Source organism: Bactrocera neohumeralis, chromosome 5 (genome assembly GCF_024586455.1).
Source record: "Bactrocera neohumeralis isolate Rockhampton chromosome 5, APGP_CSIRO_Bneo_wtdbg2-racon-allhic-juicebox.fasta_v2, whole genome shotgun sequence".
Classification (NCBI taxonomy): Eukaryota; Metazoa; Arthropoda; class Insecta; order Diptera; family Tephritidae; genus Bactrocera; species Bactrocera neohumeralis.
This window is the reverse complement of record NC_065922.1, coordinates 384,951-405,627: the sequence shown is the minus strand read 5'-3', so window position 1 is coordinate 405,627 and position 20,677 is coordinate 384,951. Positions and strand designations below refer to the sequence as shown.

The 20,677-nt window shown below is 32.1% G+C and overlaps 2 protein-coding genes, 1 long non-coding RNA gene and 1 pseudogene across 4 annotated transcripts; 2 read left to right on the top strand and 2 right to left on the bottom strand.

Moving 5' to 3' along the window:
* Positions 1-2,846: 2,846 nt before the first annotated feature.
* Positions 2,847-9,334, bottom strand: LOC126758697 (uncharacterized). 2 transcript variants are annotated; one of them, XR_007666877.1, is made up of 2 exons: positions 8,961-9,334; positions 2,847-3,953 (listed from the first exon to the last, which is right to left on the bottom strand). It is a non-coding gene; the product is annotated as an uncharacterized LOC126758697 (long non-coding RNA). The 2 variants fall into 2 exon arrangements; XR_007666878.1 differs by lacking the exon at positions 8,961-9,334 and adding an exon at positions 4,696-4,755.
* LOC126758696 (scoloptoxin SSD14) lies at positions 4,721-8,783 on the top strand. Its single transcript, XM_050473053.1, has 7 exons — positions 4,721-4,818; positions 5,071-5,232; positions 5,296-5,507; positions 5,602-5,998; positions 6,051-6,470; positions 7,839-8,079; positions 8,133-8,783. Exons 1-7 carry the CDS (start codon positions 4,721-4,723, stop codon positions 8,409-8,411), a joined length of 1,809 nt encoding a protein of 602 aa, XP_050329010.1. The 3' UTR covers positions 8,412-8,783.
* A 104-nt stretch (positions 9,335-9,438) lies between the features above and the next one.
* Positions 9,439-17,464, top strand: LOC126758688 (glutathione hydrolase 1 proenzyme). The gene is made up of 7 exons (XM_050473046.1): positions 9,439-9,621; positions 14,462-14,614; positions 14,676-14,890; positions 15,358-15,751; positions 15,822-16,259; positions 16,326-16,566; positions 16,930-17,464. Exons 1-7 carry the CDS (start codon positions 9,617-9,619, stop codon positions 17,215-17,217), a joined length of 1,734 nt encoding a protein of 577 aa, XP_050329003.1. The 5' UTR covers positions 9,439-9,616; the 3' UTR covers positions 17,218-17,464.
* LOC126758690 (tigger transposable element-derived protein 1-like) lies at positions 17,447-20,572 on the bottom strand (annotated as a pseudogene).
* Between the last annotated feature and the right edge of the window lie 105 nt (positions 20,573-20,677).

Here is a 20,677-nt window from a genome sequence, read left to right as displayed (position 1 = left end):
TAGCTTACATACATACATACATGTACATACACATGTATGTATATCATAGTAAGCAAAGAAATATTCCGTTATTTTATAAGAAACGTGAAATGCGTGTAAAAAATGGTTAAACGCTCATGAATAAGGTTCTGCGGCTTATTAGGTACTCATAATTATTTTAAAGTTGTTAATTTTTGACGCAGTTCGTATTTTTAGCGTACATACATACATACATGTACATATGTGTATCATACTAAGCAAAGAAATATTCCGTTATTTGTGAAATTGTGATTAAGTTAAGTTTTTAGTTAAGTTTTTAGTAAATATACATATGTACGTTTTATTTTTAATTTTTTTTCTCTATTCAGCTGTGATAAGCCTACTTATTTTTATAAAATACTACATCAACACCGGAATTTTAGAGCGTAAGGACAGATCTGAACGTCCAAAAAATTCACATATTAAAGTTAATTAATGATAAAATGGATACGCACTCATATTTGAAAATCAGAAGTTGGGCTTAAGTGGGCAGTCATTCTTGTTTCAACAACACAATGACCCGAAGCATGTGTCATATCATGTACAAGAATGGCTTATCTACCATTGTAAACAATTAAAAACACCTCCGCAATCCACAAACACTAACCCTATAGAGCCTATTTAGCATCTACTGGAGAAAAAAATACCTACTCACCATATAACATCCAAAGATTCACTTAAAGATGCCATACGTACAGAATGGGCAAACACCTAACCCAGTTGGAAGCATGCGTCGACGTTTAGAAGCAGTTATTTAGACCAAAGGAGGTTTAGCAAAGTATTAGACTTAAAAAAATCGGATTCAAAACAATATTTTCCATATGTGTGCCTAAACTTTTTTGTAGAATCTTTTATATTTTTATTATAATTTCATTATCTTTAAAAATATGTAATACGAGTATATGAAATATTTTTTATATATACATACATACATATGTATATAATAAAAATGTTGAAATTGAAACACAGAAGCGAAATTTTTTTTTAATTTTGTCGGGCTGTGTAGACAAAATTAAAAAAAAATTTTTGTTTCTTTGAATTTATCAACTGATTCTAGTTAATTTGGGTGCGCTGAATTCAAATCTGTAATCAGTTTGTCTCTATCAGCTCTAGTTTTCATGATATACATAGCTTTTTTATACCCTCCACTTAACGTATGACCTGAAAAAAAATTTCGCATTAAAAATTTATCAACTGATTCTAGTTAATTTGGGCGCGCTGAATTCAAATCTGTAATCAGTTTGTCCCTATCAGCTCTAGTTTTCATAGAGCTCTAGTTTTCATTTTCTATGAAAACTAGAGCTGATAGGGACAAACTGATTACAGATTTGAATTCAGCGCACGCAAATTAACTAGAATCAGTTGATAAATTCAAAGAAGCAAATTGAGTGTCGGCCTGTGTTATTATTACATTTGTAGATTCAAGGGGAAACCTGTAATTTTTGTATAAACATTTAAGTTTACGGTGTGCCTAAACTTTTTTGATTCACTGTATATTTTCAATATTAGTAATTAAATTGGACAATTTATGGACCTGTCTATATTTCAAACAATAAAATTCCGATTTTTTTTGAATCACAACCACTACGGTCGATAGAGAACTAGTTTTTGAAAATCATTGATGATTTGTAAATTAGTATATCACTAAAGTCCGTCTAAAAGTCATACAAGGTTATTAATAACAACAAATATGTATACATATGTATGTATATTAAGTATATTAATAAATCAATTTAATTTTTTTCTTTTAGGTTTAGGTGCTGTCAACGCTACATTAGCAACTGCAATTATTGAGAACAATATTGATATCGTCGAGCAAAGAAAAAGTTTAAGTGCCAAAAATCTAAACCTCATCGGAGTTGAGAAAAAATTACCGTTTCATAACAAAGACGAAACAAATAAACACGATGATAAAAAGGAGAAGGGAAATATGTTAGACTACATTAAAACCCCTGATTATAAGCTAGTTAGCACAAATACCAACGAAAATTTATTCGCAGTTTCAGATCTAACGAACAATGCTAACCCGAGTTCAAATAGTTTGGACACTTATTTTACCGGAAGAGCTAGCGAACATAATACAATTATTAACATTGACTTATATGATGACCAAATAAGTGTTAGTAGCATTCAGTCATCTCCGTCATTAAGTCTTGACGGTTTAAATACTAATCTCATGCAGTTCCCGTCAGGTGGAGAAAGTGTAGATGACAACAGTGGTATTTTTGACAACATTAATTGCAGTGGTAAATACTTCGAAAGTAGCAGTAGGTGGACAAAATGATGATAGTTCTTTGAGCGAGTTTTTTTCACCTGTAGTAATTTCAGAACTTACAGAAAAATGTTTGTTTCAGCATCGAAGTAGTCATGTAGAAATTAAAACACAGAGATTTAGAGAAGAAACTTTCGGAGGAACTTTTTCTTAATTATAAAGGATTATTTTAGTAAGTTTTTTTTTCAAGACAAATTTGTTACATGGTGATATGTATCCTATTAACATATTACTTTTGCTTTTAATTTAAAGTGGATACAATCTAAAATGGTTTGGTTATAATTTCCTTTCATTCCACTATTATACAGGAAATGACAAAAAGAAAATGTTTTGTATTCGCACTATCACCATGTTTGATTTTGCCTTAGTTATGTTTTTCCATGAACATGATATGATAATACATATAATTTAAGTTCAATTTATTAAATTTAAAATGAGAAGTTGATTTTACTTATCGCAAATTGACAGTAAAAACGCTAAAATATTGCAAACCATTTACCAAATGATATACATATAAAGAACTATACTGATTTAGCTATTTTTATATATTATAGTTAAGATGAGAATTCGACGTCATGAGACACTGAAATAATATCTATTGACTAAGAGCAAGTAAATGGCGTCAACAGGGTTTTCCACAAATTTTATTATTGTGGTCATTATATTGGTTCAGTTAATATTCTATTTCTAGATTAATACACTCTATCAGAATAATTAGGAATATATAATTTACAAAGTTATAATTAAATATTTTATATGTATTAATGCATGACTAAATGCCAGTCACAATATGATAGATTTACTTTGAAAGAGTATATAACATCTGTTGCAAGATTAGACTGATAAAGGGATTGCAGGCTGTGAATTTTTATCACTCCTTCGGAATCTGGATCCAAAAACGTCTGGCCATATTTTTTTATAAACTCAGCTTGAATAAAAACTAAAATCTAATTTGTTTAAAAAAACTTTTTGCATCATCTAAGGCCAATACCGCAATATGTTTTTAAATAAAGCTGGCTTTTAATTATTTTACAATTTATTTTCTGCAAAAGTAACGTATATACACATTACCAAACTTAAAATAATGTTTACATGAATTTTCTACATTTTTATATACATATATACATATACACACATACATATGGTACATACATACATAATCATTATAACGCTGAAAAGAACTCATAAGATGTGAGGCAGCTTTTTGTGCCTGAAAATGTTACTTTTCTTTATTTACAAATTCGAATTTAGAATCAGTAAGGATATTGTTTCGTTGATTATCAGATCACTTTTCTTATTTTTGTTGACGTATGTCTTCCGATGTTCTTCGTAGTCATCATTTTAAGAAAAAATTAAATATTTCCAGAGTTTGTATACTCATAACTCAATTCGAAGAGAGGGCGCATGCGAATCGTATAGTTGGAAAATAATTCAATTCTTGCACATGTTTGTATTATACAATCCATTCTTTTTAATAACCGATTTATAAAGATGCTTGATGAGATATTTTTAAATTAAATAAGGTATACATATAATTATGTAATATTGCTTCTATAGTTTTGTTGATCACTTCAACTACATATTCGTACAAAATCGTTTAATTCAAATTGGTATTGTTCGTACTATGTTTCATTTTGCGTACTGTGTATCATTTTGCATTTACCTGAAAAAAGGTAAAATATATGTACAAAATAATTACATACATACATAAGTAATAAAAATTCTAAAATTGGGATCAAATGTCTTTTAATTAGCAGCATTGAAAGAAAGTAGACATCTTATCTGTTTTGTAGAACATATACAAATATGTAAATATGTATTTGGTAAGTATTGCTTGCATTTTCCTAAATTTCTCATTTTAAATTTTATGAAAAAACAGAGAAATTTGTTGAACCATTTCCTTTTAAAATGCGTCAAGAAAGTTAATTACAGCGGGTGTTCGTATTTCGATAATGCCAGTATACAAATATATTTAGATTCTATTAACTTGTTAACTAATAATTCTTATAATTTTTTTTATAAAAATTCAAAAAGTAAATAGTAAACATTTACTGTAATTGTAATATATATTTTCAATTAAGAGAGTAAATTAAAGCAATATTGTAGATTGTCAACATTTTTAGTTTTTTTCCAGACTTATGACAGTGATAATAATTGTAGAATATTCAGTTCAAGTAAATAAGTATTTGCTTTCGCGCCACTCTACTGCATAGTATATACTTAGTTTACCTTATTGTCCAGCAGCTTGAATATCTTCATTCAAACAATTCGTTGGAGTACGTAAAATTTAAATTTTTATATACATACAATTATCAAATACTTTTGTATTGCACACAATGCGGGCAGCAACAATTTTCTCGAATCATACTCAAATGTCAAACGCGAGAAAATTTAGCAGAATTTACCTGGTTTACTCTCTAAGCCGACGATATGAGGAATAACGATAATTATAAATCAAGGACGCCATGGAGAAATATACAAGCCACTCAAATGAAATCTCCGCTGTTGGTGAATAAAGCCAATACGAGGTTTTTAATATGTTTTAATAAATACACAATACGTCTCTACATATATACATACATATGTATGTAGTAATTTAATAGTGTTGTTTCATTTTTGACAACTTCATTTGGTGAATTGAATTTGAATGAAAAATGAACGCATATCTGAACTTTTTATATCATCCCACAAAAACCATATATTTTGGTAGTTCCAAATTTGGAAAAAAACACAAAATTTCATTTGAATTAGAAAATAATAAAAAAAATTGTTCTGTATAGCTGCTGCAAAAAATACGCCAATATTTGGGTAATATTAATACTAGCCATTATTGGCATTTCATTGGGTTTGGCTCTTGGATTAAGAAGTAAACACAATGGGACATTAAAACTTGGTTATGGTGTAATTGTTTCAAACGGTGATGGCTGCGCCGAGGTTGGAGGGTAATTAGAAAATTGAATTACAATAGTTTACAATTGATATCTTTATTTGATACAAACAATTAGAAAGATATTAAGCAAAGGTGGCTCGGCAGTGGATGCGGCGATTGCTACATTACTATGTGAGGGTGTGATGCTGCCTCATAGCATGGGAGTTGGCGGTGGGTTTGTGGCTACAATTTACTGCAAGGAAACAGGAAAAATTGAAACACTAATAGCACGTGAAACCGCGCCTGCTGCTTCTGCTGAGAAAATGTTTATTAATAAGAAAATTACAGGTAATATAATGAGAATGTAATAGAATTTTAAATATAATTACAATCATATAAATATGGTACACCTATTACAAATTGTAATCGTCGATGTACGAAGGCGCTCTTGCTGTTGCTATACCCAGTGAAATATATGGATATTGGTGTTTGCATGCAAAATATGGGAAATTGCCTTGGAAGGTTTTATTCGAACCTACAATTGAGCTATGCTTTAAGGGAATTAAAGTTTCAAAGTATTTGGCGGATATATTAAAACTATATTGCGATCGCATACGTAGTGAACCCTCAATGGTCGAAATTTTTATTAATCCAAATACTGATGAGCTGTACAAAGAAGGGGAAATAATGTATCGCCCAAAATTAGGTGAAACTTTGAAAATAGTGGCAGAAGAAGGACCAGGGGTTATTTATAATGGTGGAAGAGTTGGCAAAAAACTGGTTCAGGATATACAAGAAATGGGTGGAATTGTTACGGAGTCAGATTTACGAAATTATGAGTAAGTACTCCATCAAATGAATAAACACTATTTTATGCAATGTACTTTTCAGAGTACGTTGGGAAGATACAGTTAAGGTGCAATTTAAGCATGGTTATACATTACATACCACCCCATTGCCAACTAGTGGTGTTGTGCTGGCTTTTATACTAAATGTAATGGAGCCGATGTACACAAAAAATGAATCGGTATTTTGGCATCGAATGATTGAAACTTTCAAGCATGCATATGGACATCGAACCCTACTTGGCGATATTCATTTTGAACCGCATGTTTCTGAAACTTATGAAAACATGCTTGACCCAAGTTTTGCTGCAAAGTCTCGAGAGCTTATCTTGGACGATCGCACATACACTGATTTCGCTCACTACGGTGCTAATTTTACAAATGAGGAGGATAGGGGAACAGCCAACATTGCTATATTAGCACCAAATGGAGACGCTATCGCAGTAACAAGTACAGTAAACAGCCAGTAAGTAAATGATTTTGTTTAACTTATTCAAAAAAAATGTAAATGTTTTATCGGAATTTATGCATCGTTTGGCTCAGTTTTTAAGCTCACGTAATTGTTCTTTCTGGGCACCTGAAAAGATCTATATGGTACTAGTTAGATGCGAATTGATGCAATACTGCCTGAAAGCTAAATTATTTACTTTGCTTCGTATTTGCTTATTCATACATACATATGTCCATATGTTATTAGGTTTAAATATGTACATATGTATGTATGTATGTCTATGTCTTTAGCTCTCCTAAAAATGAAGATTTATCTTTGCCATGAACATAAAGAATTAGCTAAAAATTTCAAAGTGGATGATTTCGAAGAAGACAGTCACTTCAAATTGGGTAAGGTACCATACAAACTTGGGTTTAAGACTAATTTATGTGCAATACAGAGTAATGGTTGATTAGGAATTTATGGTATCTCGAATTTGACTGTGTAGAACACTTGGTGGGATATAAATTTAAAAAAAAAAACTGATATGGTTGAGTGCTCAGAGAACACGAATAATACAAATAATGGCGGTGATGCATCGGAACATAAGTATTATTTAAAACTATAAATGGGCAAACTATTTTAATATAAAAAATTATATCCAAATGGAAGAAGCTAGGTATCTACAATGCGGAGACAAAATTAAACTTTTGATTTTTAGATATCTAATGTATTTTGAAATTAGATTTTAATTTTTTTTTTCACACTAGTTCTACTGTAAGTATGACCATGTTGGTTCAATGACGTCAAGGCTGTCGTAACCTTGCATTCTATGAACGTTGGAATAAACTATTCAATACAGTTAAAATACTATTTCCGAATAAAGCTGAAAACAATTTTGCCGGTATAAGAATCCAAGCGATCGTACTTGAGGTTTAATTTTGAGAATTATTCATTTAAATAATTTTTATTGAAAATATAGAGAATTTATCATTGTCATTTTACCATAAATTCAAATTCATATATTTTTTTTATTTATTAATGAATTATTGTAATGTTAACATATTTAAGATATAAACTATCCTATCTTTTAAGTTGAATCAAATTGAACATAGTGTGCTAAATTTTACTAAAATTTTTCAGTAGTTTAGGAGTTAACCCCGGAGAAACCGTAACACGTAATTTTTATATAGATATACATACATACATAGATTTGTCGAAGATTGCTTAATTATTTATGATACTCATTCATATGTATATTTAACGTAACATTGCAGGGATATATTGTACTTTTTTGAACAATCTTGAGATTAGATAAAAATGTTGAAGAAAATTTACTATATATTAAAAGACAATTTCAATAATATTTTAATATTAATTTCAAATACTATTCCATTGGAAAAGTTTTGGTTCCAAAGTTCGATCCCGTCAAACTGGAATTATACTCAATGACGAAATGGATGATTTTTCGACTCCAGGCGTTATAAATGCTTATGGTATACCATCTTCACCTTCCAATTACATAAAACCTGGCAAGCGTCCTTTAAGTTCAACATGCCCCAGCATAGTGCTTGATCATAATGGAAATGTTAAGTTAATGGTAGGAGGTGCGGGGGGATCGCGAATCACTACCTCTGTTGCTCAAGTATGAAGAGTTTATTGATAAAAAAATACATATCTATGTGCACTTTTTTATAGGTTATAATCCGGTATTTGATGCTAAATCATACATTACAAGAATCACTTGACGCTGGACGTGTACATCATCAGCTGGCACCTATGCAAGTAGACGTAGAACCAGAGGTACCAGAACATGTGAACAATTATTTGTTAAAAGTGGGTCACGATATTAATTATTTGGGTGGAGATAAAGCATATTCAGCACTAACTGCAATTGGCCTAAAAACAGAGATGCCTCAAGCCGCATGCGATCGCCGTCGTCTAGGCAGCTGGAAAATTATATCTCCGGATGTTTAGTGTATAAAAAATCACCGTCTGAACAGGATATTAAATAACTTTCAACTAATTTTTTATAGAACGTAAAACTAGATATTACACGTGGCTTGATCTCAGCAAATCAGTACTATTGCAGATTTCTATTACTATTCAATTCCTTTTAGAGTAGCCTTCTAAACTGAATTCTGAATCAACTTTTTTATTGTATATAATATAAATATTTCGATATTCCGGCAAACATTTTTATTGATACTTGTAAACTTAATTTCATGACAAATATGTAAATAATTTTGGAATTTTATTAGAAAGATTGTAATAATGATTTTTCTGACCGGATACAAACACCGCTTGCACGGTTATAGCCGGAGATATTATATATATAATGATTTTCAATTCTGTGATTGACCTTTTCCGGATCTACTTTATAAATTAAATTAACGCCTTCAGGTGAGTTTATATAATATAGATATATTTAATTTCATTTCAATGTGGTTGCTTTTAATAAAAATATCGTGGATACGAAGCAAAATATAGTAATGAAATTTAATAAAATACCAAATATGATTATACCTATCCCAATCGCAATTTCTTCGAATGATGAATGTTAAACTATTAGACAACACTTTTTAATATAAAGCTTTGTCAACACATGAATGTAATTTTTATCCTTGCAAATGAAAACCATTAATCAAAGTTTTAAGTAAAAACAAGTTTGTATATACATATATATATATATGTATATAATAGTTAATTTCACGTAACGTAGTATGTGACTTATTTGTTGTAGAGTTACCCTCATCATCTAATAAAATCAATTCTTATATTATTGAGAGATGCATCCAGTTGTTTTTATAAAACGTTCCATTGTACATAATATTTGTATATAAGTACATAAATATGTATGCATACACGTTTCGATATGTCTCTACGTTCATTTTATATGTATTTACACTGCGATATCAAGTATAAGTTTCTGATGACAAGTGCTTTTCACAAATTTTGTGACAACAATCGTCAAGCTTATTCAGTAGAGCTTTGATCGTTCAGTCGAACTCAACCCGCGTTGCAGTTCGTAAATTTTGTTTACCTTGCATATGGACAACGAAATTCCATATACACATTAACAACAAAAGTTTTAGTTAAATAAAACAAACTTGACAATTTGGTTAAAAAAAGTTATTAAAAGTATTTAATTCCATATTTTAAAAGTTAGCACAGCGATAATCATGAGGTGAGCAAATGAGATCTCGATATTTATAACACCAGTATTACGATGACCGTCACATGTAGTAAATAAGTTTGTGCGCGAAGTACAGTGAAATTCTCCATTACGGACATCTCCCATAACTGGACAAATTTCATGAACACAACGTTTTCATTATTATTTTTATACAAAGGAATTCCTATAACCGGACATGAGTACGTTCCAATAACCGGAGGCGGACACTATTTTAACAATATGTATAATGTATGATATTTCGTATCAGAGATAAATAAATTAAGAACACTTAGAAATTAGTGTACAATTTATAGTTTCTGCTTTATAAATTCTCATTAATTTTTGGTGTTTTGAAACAGTTTTTTTAAGAATAATACGTAGTTGTAAAATGATCACAGCAAAGAAATTGTCTTTCGCCGGTGCCTTCTGATTCGCGGTTGCTCAACGGAAACTAATGATTTAATTATCATTCATTCATTCCTGGCTGACATTGGCTCGCTTTTATTATTTCTATATACATAGAAATACCGTTCTGAATTGCAGCTCCTTACCTTTTAAACACTATTTTTTGTCACGGGGTGACGATGATTAGGAGTTCCACTGTATTGCATTTCAACTAAAATATAAATGCAGTTACTGAATTTAAATACTCAAAGCAGATATGTAAATATGTATAGTTGATGTTATGTATAAGACTTGATTTGATATTACCTGGCAAAGCAAAACAACTACAATTTTAAATACGGGCATGTTTTAAAGTAAAACACTTGAGTTCTTATTGATCCATTCGTATGTAACGCTGCACATGTGTCTTCAACATGTTTTTAAGATGTGCCACTATTGTTATGGTTATTGTTTTGATTAATGATAAGTGAATCTGTAAATCGTACAGATAAAACTGCCACGCTTGATCTCAAATTAAGCTTATTTTTGCGTATGAATGTCAAGTACGTTTTGTTTTTCAGTCCAAATTACGGAATAGTTTTGTAAGTTTACTAGCTTGATAGGAATACTCACGATGGGGGCTAGATATATACCGAAAGGTGACGACTGTAAGTATCATGCGCTAGTCATATTCGAATTATTTTTATACCCTGAACAGAGTATAGTAAGTTTGCTACGAACAATATACATATACCAGCATGACGAGCTTAGTCGATCTATGTAGCTATGTCCGTTTGGCCCCAAGAAAATGCTCATTTGTCGGAACGGCCGAAATCAGACCATAATAGCTTAATAGCTGTCATAAATACTGAACGATCGGATGCTTGTGCGGCAAATTTTTTATTTAAGGAGACATTTTTACGAAATTGGGCATGGATTATTGTCGAAAAGAACCGTATTCTCGACTACGTATCAATTGTATATATTAATTGCATATGTTAGTCTTCTTTGAGCGAATTTTTGATTTCACATTATTTCAATGTAATAATTAAAATATGGCTCTTTGGCAATTCCTCTTGCTTCGTTTATAAGCATAAAACGGCAAATTCAGGGTAGTAAACAAATAAAAATAAAGAATAAGTATTTGGAGTATAGAAATTACACATTTACTTTTCTTTCCTTTGCAATATTTTTGCTTATTATAATTAATTGCTTCATTAACTTCGAGTGATTTTTACTGATGTCGTTCAGTTTTTACGATAACATCTCCTTACCTTATTAAACAATCAGTTTTTATGATAACATCTCCTTCATTACCTTATTAAACAAGTTCCACCGCAGTTTCATTTATTGCTAATGACTATCAAACTAAGTCCAAACATTACTAAAATGAATACTAATGGAGATGCTTCAAAGGTGAAATGTTATCTAAATGTATATATGTATGTACTTATGTACGATGGAATATGCATGTGGATATAGACATCCTTATTTTCTATTCAGATTTTGAAATTATTCAGAAAGACGTGGGTCAATATTTGTCTGCTGTGTGAAATATGTTTCGACTATGTTGTTGTTGTTTATGAAACACCTATTCAAGGTAAATTTGTTAAACTAGGAAATTAAGTAGTAATTATTTCAAATTGCTATGTTGTATAACTGAGTCTTAACTTATCAACAACTATTAGCAACGTGAAGTCAGCTATTTTAGTAAAAACTAAGTTAAACCAAAGCAGTGTTTCTTTTGACGGCTTGATAACTTTAATTTGAAATGCTCAAAATTACTATTAACCGGTTATTACCAAAGTTAATAACGAAATCTTATATTGTAAATATGGGGAAAAGTCGTGCGTCATAATGACTTTTGATTATATTTCAAATTGTATATCAAAATTCTAATGAGATAATGACAACCACCTCTATAAAACATTTTTATTACCTTATATAAGTAAATATAAGTTATCACTGCTAATGAGCCACATTAGAAGATATTTATTTAATTGGGCTTATCTTAAAACGTGCATCTGCTCACCGACATTTGATTATGAAGTTCTTAATCAGGAATCATAAATTCCTTAATATTAGAGCAAATTGGTGTCATAAAATGTAGAATAATTCGTATATACATATGTACATGTGTACACATATGTGTCCATACATATATGCGAAATTATTATCTTCTTGTGGCCGTAATAAAGTAACGTACTATACATTTCAATACCTCATTTAGTGCATTTTTATATCTGTTAATTTGTTTATTCAGAATGTGGGCTTAATTATTGCTTCAAATTTTACCCGAGAATCCGTTTGTAATGTCGAATATGATTTGAGGTTGTTTTAGTATTGTTACCGAAACTCCAATAACGTAACCAAAGGTGTAAAAGAAAATTCCTCACAAAGCGTGCTCTGCGAATAGTACTGATTATAGAACAAAATAATGTACTACGACTTCGCAGAATAGATATGTACATAGTTATCTATTAAAATGTCGCGACAGTATATGTATGTATGTGAAACTGTTATAGTTTCATCACAATAGTTGTTCTCTTATTAAAAAAATAATAACTAAAATATCGCCTCTGTAAAAACTCTTTATTTGTACCTTTGTATTAATGCTTATCAAAACTAACTACCTCATTTTCAAGCCTGGTTCAATATCTTTATATAATTTATTGAATTATTCGATTCTGACATTCCAATCGAAAGATAGCACAAATTTAAAAAAGTATGTTAGCATTAGGAAATAGTCGAGTGGTGAGCGGAGAAATCTTATATGTATGTACATACTATATACTAATGAAACACTATTACGTTAAGTGCCCGCATAACGTCCGAACCACAGCTATAAATGCATACATATATAATATGTATGTACACATACCTATTAATGAAAGTCGTGTTAGTTAAATGATTTAAGAATTCAAGAACGGGTGAAGGGATTTGGCTGAAAATTGGTGGGGATGTAGCTTAGAACGTAGACCACTTTTTAATGTTTTACATATGTATGTTAAAAGTCAAAACAATTCATAATATAAAAAAATATATTTCAAAAATCATAAGTATATGTTTAATACTCATGTAAGAATCATTTCAATATTTTTTTACTCAAAAAAAATTAAAATCAGTAGTAATTTTTGTTCACACACATACAAATGTGCATTATACTGATTGTTGTAAATGAACGAGGTCGTTTTTTTGGACACACCTTGTGGAATCGGCAAGGCATTTGTAATATCACAATAGGTAATAATAATAGGAAAAGTTCAATCATAATTTGAGATGAGTGCATGATATCATTGAGAATAACGTAATAGAGATAAGATGCCAGTCCTAAATTCCATACTAGCGGAGCCGTGGGTTTAGTTCTAGTTGTGAAAGTAGTTGTGTACAGTCAAATTTGGTATACATATGTATTCTTGCCTTATATTGAAGAACACAAACTTAGACTTAATTTTATTGCTATATTTTTGTTCGCGTCAGCTCAATTTATATTAAAATGTACATATGTATATTAGATATATGTATGTATGCACATATATATGTAGATGATATCAACACAACCAAAAGCTCCGTCAGGATCGGGAACAACCTCTCCGAGCCGTTACACACAAAACAAGGTTTCAGACAATGCGACTCCCTATCGTGCAACGTCTTCAATCTACTGCTGGTGAAATTAATTCAAGCTGCAGAGCTTAATCGAGCAAGTACAATCTTCTATAAGAGTGTATTGTTGCTGGCGTACGCTGTTGATATTGATATCATTGACCGTGGCGCCGTTAGTTCTGCTTTGTCCAGAATGGATAAGGAAACGAAGCAAATGGGTCTGGTAGAGAACGAGGGCAAAATAAAATATCTCCTGTCATCAAACAAACAATCGTCGCAACAACAAAAACCAAATTCTATAAGTCACTGATTATTCCCGTCCTCCTAAATGGTGCAGAGGCATGAACAATGACAACATCTGATAAGTCGGCGTTACGAGTTTTCGAGAGTAAGGTTCTGGGGAAGATTTATGGCCCTCTGCGCGTTGGCCACGGCGAATATTGGCTTCGACGGAACGATGAGATGCATGAGATATACGACGTCATTGATATAGTTCAGCGAATTAAAAGACAGCGGTTACGCTCGCTAAATCATATCGTCCGAATGGACGAAAACACTCCAGCAACACTCCTGAAAGTATTCGACGTAGTACCGACGCGGGAAGACCCGGCTTCGCTTGGAATCTTCAATTGGCGCCACATCGCGAAAAGAAGAAACGTTGTTAACTCGACTATAACCTCGTAAGCGATGTCTACGCCAGCAAAGAAGAAGATACCATATATAGTGTATACATATATAGCTCTATAACTATCCTATATAACTTTTAGAGGTTAAAATCAACTGTTAGGTGAACTATACAATTATAATCTGAAGCAACATGTTGCGAGAGTATATGGTAATAATGTAGTTTCTTTTAACTTTGCAGAATAGTTTTTAATAAGAAATTCTTTATATGGGCTGTGATAGGCGCATTGGTTGTAGTTGGCGTGATCCTTGGATTAGTATTCGGTTTAAAAAGTGAAAAACATATTGTTGCCGCGGTAGTTTCCAATGGAAAAGGTTGTGCCGATATAGGCAGGTATGTATACATCATAATATTTTACTGACATTTTTTACAAAGGCCATAAATTTCATTGTAGTCAAATGTTGAATGATGGTGGATCTGCTGTGGATGCAGCAATTGCAACGCTCATTTGTGAGGGTATCATTCTACCACACAGTATGGGGATCGGCGGGGGTTTCTTCGCTACAATATATACCAAGTCCACCCGTAAAATAGAGACTTTGGTAGCACGAGAGATGGCTCCTTCTCAATCTCAAAAAGACATGTTTGTTGGGGAACAAAATATACAAGGTTAGTAAAAGTTAACAGATATTATTGGGGTAGATGTCTTGATTTATTCGGGATTTGTGGGATATACCATAAGCTACGAAATTGCCATCATACAATTCGAACCATTCCGAACGTAAGTTCAAAATTCGTAGAGTTGCAGTTAACGGATCCATATTTTGTTCGTAAATTCAATTTGAATATAAACAATTTCAGTTTTACTTATCTGAACTTAAATTTTTTGTTCACCCAGCTTATTTCGAAATGTCTAAATTCAAAATTAATTCTGATAACAAAAGTTTCGAATGCACATGCATTCAGTGAAAGCAAATTATGCAAACATTCGTATTCGTAGCTTTGCTATGATGGATTGCGTGGTAGGGCTGAATACTTACCAACAGATAAGTGAGTAAAAATACAACATCTAGGGTAGAACAAAATCTTGCGAAAGTTTCTTCTAATCGTTGAAAGGAAATATTTTTTATACAAAGGTGCTCGTGCTGGTGCTGTACCTGGGGAGATACTTGGATATTGGGAAATGCACAAAAAATACGGTCGCCTTCCATGGAAAGTGCTATTTCAACCGACCATAAAATTATGTAAAGAAGGTCATTGGGTTTCTAAATACCTTGCTGCGGCAATTCAATCTAAGCTGACCGAAATTCGCAATGAACCTTCATTGTCGGAAATTTTTCTGAAGGAGGATGGTACACCGTTTGTGGAAGGAGATTATATGAAACGAACTCAATTGGGTATTACACTAGGAAAAATTGCTGAAAATGGTGCCGGGGAGCTTTACGATGGTGGAGAAGTCGGCAAATTGTTCATAGAAGATATTCAAGAGCTAGGTGGAATTATTACCGAAGATGATTTGAAAAATTACAAGTATGTTTCTATATAGCAACATATCTGTTTTATTAAATTAAAGTTAAATTTATTGTGTATCTTTAATTAGAGTACGTTGGGAGGACACTAACCACATTATAGCAAATGTAACAAGTGGATATACCCTGTACACCACACCTCTTCCATCTAGTGGCGCTGTACTTGCATTTATGCTAAATGTTTTGACTAATTCACATACCGATAATGAAGAAATTTACTGGCAACGCGTGGTTGAAACATTCAAGCATGCCTATGGTCAACGCACAAATTTGGGTGATATGGAAAATGAACCCGACCTAAAGCAGACAATTGAAGAAACATTTTCTAATTTAATTAGCCAAGAGTTTGCAGATCATATACGAACATTAATTTTTGATAATAAGACATTTAGTAATTACGAATATTATGGTGCAAACTTCACCTATGTAGAAGATCACGGAACTGCAAATATGGCTGTATTAGCTGCGAATGGGGATGCTGTAACTGTTACCAGTACAATAAACAATTAGTGAGTAAAAACTTTATGGAATCCAATAATTGATAAAAATTATTAATTTGCTTGTTACCAATGTAGTTTTGGTGCTAAGGTTCGATCACGTCGCACTGGTATTATTCTTAACGATGAAATGGACGACTTTTCCACGCCGGGTATAGTCAATGGTTTTGGAATACCGGCCTCTCCTGCCAATTATATACATCCCGGAAAAATGCCCATGTCTTCCATGTGCCCGGCAATTATACTTGATCAAGATGGCAATGTACGAATGCTGGTTGGAGCGGCTGGCGGTAGCAAAATTACCACTTCAGTTGCGACGGTATTTATAATATATTTTACATGCTACATGTACCGTAAAAGAATGTGTGCATTTGTTTCTCATTTTGTTCATACACGAATGTTTATATACATATGTACGGTTTTTTTCGTTTTTTGAAAACAAACATTTATTCATTCGTATACGTTAATCTTCAAAATCGTGCTAATTCGATATTATGCACTTATGCTAGCGTTTCTTCAAATCAGTGAAACAATTCTTAAACTTGATTTTTGGAGTAACTTTAAGCTCCTTCGGCAATGCGCTTTTAATGCCACCGATTTTACAATGATGAGGAAATCAATAAGACCTATTGTTTAAATAATTTGAATAGAGTTTAAAGCAATTATTCGTATTTATTTGTAGGCAATCATCAAATATCTTATTTTAAATCAGTCATTAAACGAAGCTGTAAATGGAGGAAGACTGCATCATCAATTAGCTCCAATGCAAGTAGAAATTGAGCCTGAAGTATCACAATCAGTATATGCATATCTCAGTAAAGTTGGTCACATTATAAATGTGTCATCAGATGGAGGATTTGCTGCTGTGACTGCAATCGGTGTACGTGACGGCATTCCAGAACCATTTTTTGATCGACGACGAGTTGGAAGCACATCCACGGTGTCGATTAAAAATAAAATGGTACATTAAAAATGATTATCAATGCGCGGAGTAATTACTTAAAAGTCAATGTGCTAATGGATCGAAACTCATACAAACTGGCAAACGTCTGTTATATAAGTTTCTTTAAAAAGTTTGTTCATGCAATAATTGTGATATTAATATAATTTTACTTACGTTAGGTATTGAATGGCGAAGTATTAACTACTGTAGTTTCAACTATTTAACCAAATAAGAAATAAAATTAAAATTGGTAAACTTATTCGGTCAAATAAAAGGTTTTTGTTTTAATATTACACATAGTACATTAATGCCTATGCTAGCAATTATTTGTAATTTGCAAATAACATATTGATACTCTTAATTTGCAATATACCATACATATATGTATATGTATATTACATCGTTATTGCTATACAGTTGATCTCCTTTTTGCACGGTTAACTGGGACAGTAAATTACCCGTGCAAAAAAAACCGTGCAAAAAAGACAGATTTTAATATAAAACTCTATAAGGGCCAATTTACGAAATAAATCGTGCAAAAAAGGCAAACGTGTAAAAAAGATCTCATTTTATATGTGAATCTATCTATAGTGAGAACTTACAGAATTAAAACATTGTAGATTTTCATGGTATTATTTACATATGTATTACTTTTAAAAGGAACAAACAAACAGTATTCTGGGAATGTTAACAAAATGGATAAAATATAAAATACGTTTAAGATTTGAAAAAATCAGTCATTAATCGCTGCGTCTTCTTTGCTTTTACTTCTTCATACAGCTCACTGTAGCATTCTACTGCTTCATTTAATTGGCGCTGGAATCTTGCAGACCGTTCCGTGTTTGGGTCCAAGTTGAGGAAATGATTTTCTAATTCCATCGCTATGTTTAACCATTTGGGATCAAAGATGCACTAAGACCAGCAGCGACGGAATGTTCTTCCCTGTCCTCCTCATTCTCTTTGTTGTCATTACAATCGTTTTCTGCAAAATTTTGCAAAATCTCATCATCGGAAATAACAACATTTTCGAAAAGTTCATTGATATCTTCAATAGTTATATCGTGGACTCCTTCTCCTCCGATCGTGTGGGAAACTTGGAAAATTTCGGCATATTCAGATAATGTCTCATTCTCAGTATGCATTACCGCTACATCCGCCCACAGGTTTTTCCAGCACCTATTTAAAGTGGTTTTCTTAATTTCTCTTACGGAGAAACTAATGCAGTCTATGCAGTTTTTTATATCGAACGCTTTGCACGCAGATATTACATTCATTTCATTATTTGTTTCAATTTCTTTTATTATGTGTTGAAAAGAATGCTTCACATAATAACGTTTAAAAGTAGCAATATTGCCCTGATCTGGTGGTTGTATTAGCGACGTCGCATTAGGAAGTAGAAACATTATCTTCACGTTTTTATGAGAAATGTCTAGATGACCAGGAGCGTTGTTTATGACTAGTAAAACTTTGAAATCAAGTTGTTTTGAACGGAGATACTCTCGGACTTCACGTACAAAATGTTGTAAGAACCAGTCCTTGAAAAGTGAAGCCATCCAATGGACCGGAAGCTTGGTTTTGTCCGATACCTGAGGAACGAATTAGCGAATTAAAATACATATCAGTGTTTAAAACAAAACATTCAAATTGACCTTTTAAGGCCCTACGGTTAAGATTTTTGTTAACAAGAAGAGGTTTCAGCATTTTGTCTCCTGATGCATTGCTACTACACAACATCAACGTGATGCGCTCCTCTGCTACTAAAACCTTTCACAGACTTTTCTTACTTTGCCAAATAAGTCCGACTAGGCATTTTTTTCCAAAAGAGTGCCGTCTCATCCGCATTGAATACTTGGTGAGCCTCATAACCTCCCAACGTTATTGCTTCCAAGAACTCTTTAGGAAATGCTCTTCCCGCATGTTCATCAGCTGAGGCTCCTTCTCCTGTAACTTTTACATTGTGTAGTGAATTTCTTTTCAGGAAGTTTCGTAACCAGCCATTACTGGTATTAAAATGGGATCGCTCGCTATTTATTGAAGTAGAAGGCTCTTCATTTTTAATTGTTACATAAAATTGTTGCATCTTTGCTTTTATAGATCTTGTATCAATAGGCATCCTCTTTACTGCATGGTCTTCAATCCAACATAAAAGGGCACGTTCTGCTTTCAAAACTGCAACATCGCGAACATAAAACCCACGTAAAAAGCACCCTGCACTGGCGGCTGAAACCACTTTTCTTATCGTTGTTTCATTTTTCCTTATGGTACGAATAGTTGCTTCATGTATATTGGGACGCTTTGAGATTGTTGCAATCTTTTCCCCCGCTTTTAATTCATCTAAAATTTTATTTTTTTCCTTTAAATTTAATTTTGTTCGCTTGGAAGCCATGTCACTGTATTTTCTTATGACATTTCTTTGTCTACCATTTTTTATCAATTCTTTACTTTGACATCCAATAACAGCAGTGTATTTTTAAGTACGTAAAATTGAGAGTTGTATTTGCTTGAATAATGAATCTTTATACATATATTCGAATAGATTCAAAATTTTAATTTTATTGCAAAAATAGTATATAACTAAAATGAAAAACCCGTGTAAAAAAACCGTACAAAAAAAAAAAACGCGTAAAAAGAAGATCAACTGTATATTGTTATTATATAGAGAGCATGGAGAAAAAATACAGCAGTCTTAGGGGCTATGTTCATATCATACATAAGTACATACATATGTAGCTTAAATTAAATTTGAAGTTCAGATTATTCCAAATTAATTTTCTATTTTATTAACATAATATACATACAAACATTCTAGACCGAAATACTCTATGGTTATAAATTGGGCGGAAAATGTTCCTTGGAGATGGTCCTTGAGGTGGCGTTGGTCGATTTGGCAAACAAGTTTTCACAAAAATTTCGCGGTTGTATTTTCATCCTGTCTTTTGACTAATTAAAAATACCTTACAATTTTTTGTATTAACTTCTTTTTATTATCATATTTTTTTTGGAGAGTATATGTACAACATTGCCTGTGAAAATTTCAATAATGAAATGTTCACTACATTGTGACAAAAAAGCACCCGCAAATTGCATTTAAATTCCCCGGGTTATTGATATTTCAAAAAAATGTATTTTGCTTGAGTTGGTAAGACTGTTCTTAATTACTATGCCACTTTGTTTACAGCAGCTGAAGCAGCAGTCGATACACCTCAGTAGTGCGTTGCGATTTTTACAACGGATAAAAATTTCAAACAAAGAATTTGTCTAAAATTTTGTATTTCTAACCAAATTTCGTGTGCGGAATGGTTGTAAATGTTAGAAAACACAAGCCTACGAGACCTTCGTTCTGGACGATCTTTGACCTCTTTAACTGATAAAAATATTAAAAAAGTGAAGGATATGGTGCTTGAAAATCGTCAGGCAAATGTTAGAAAAATGCAACAAAGCCCGAAATCTCTTGCGAGCCCATTCGAATGATTTGTGTGGATATTAT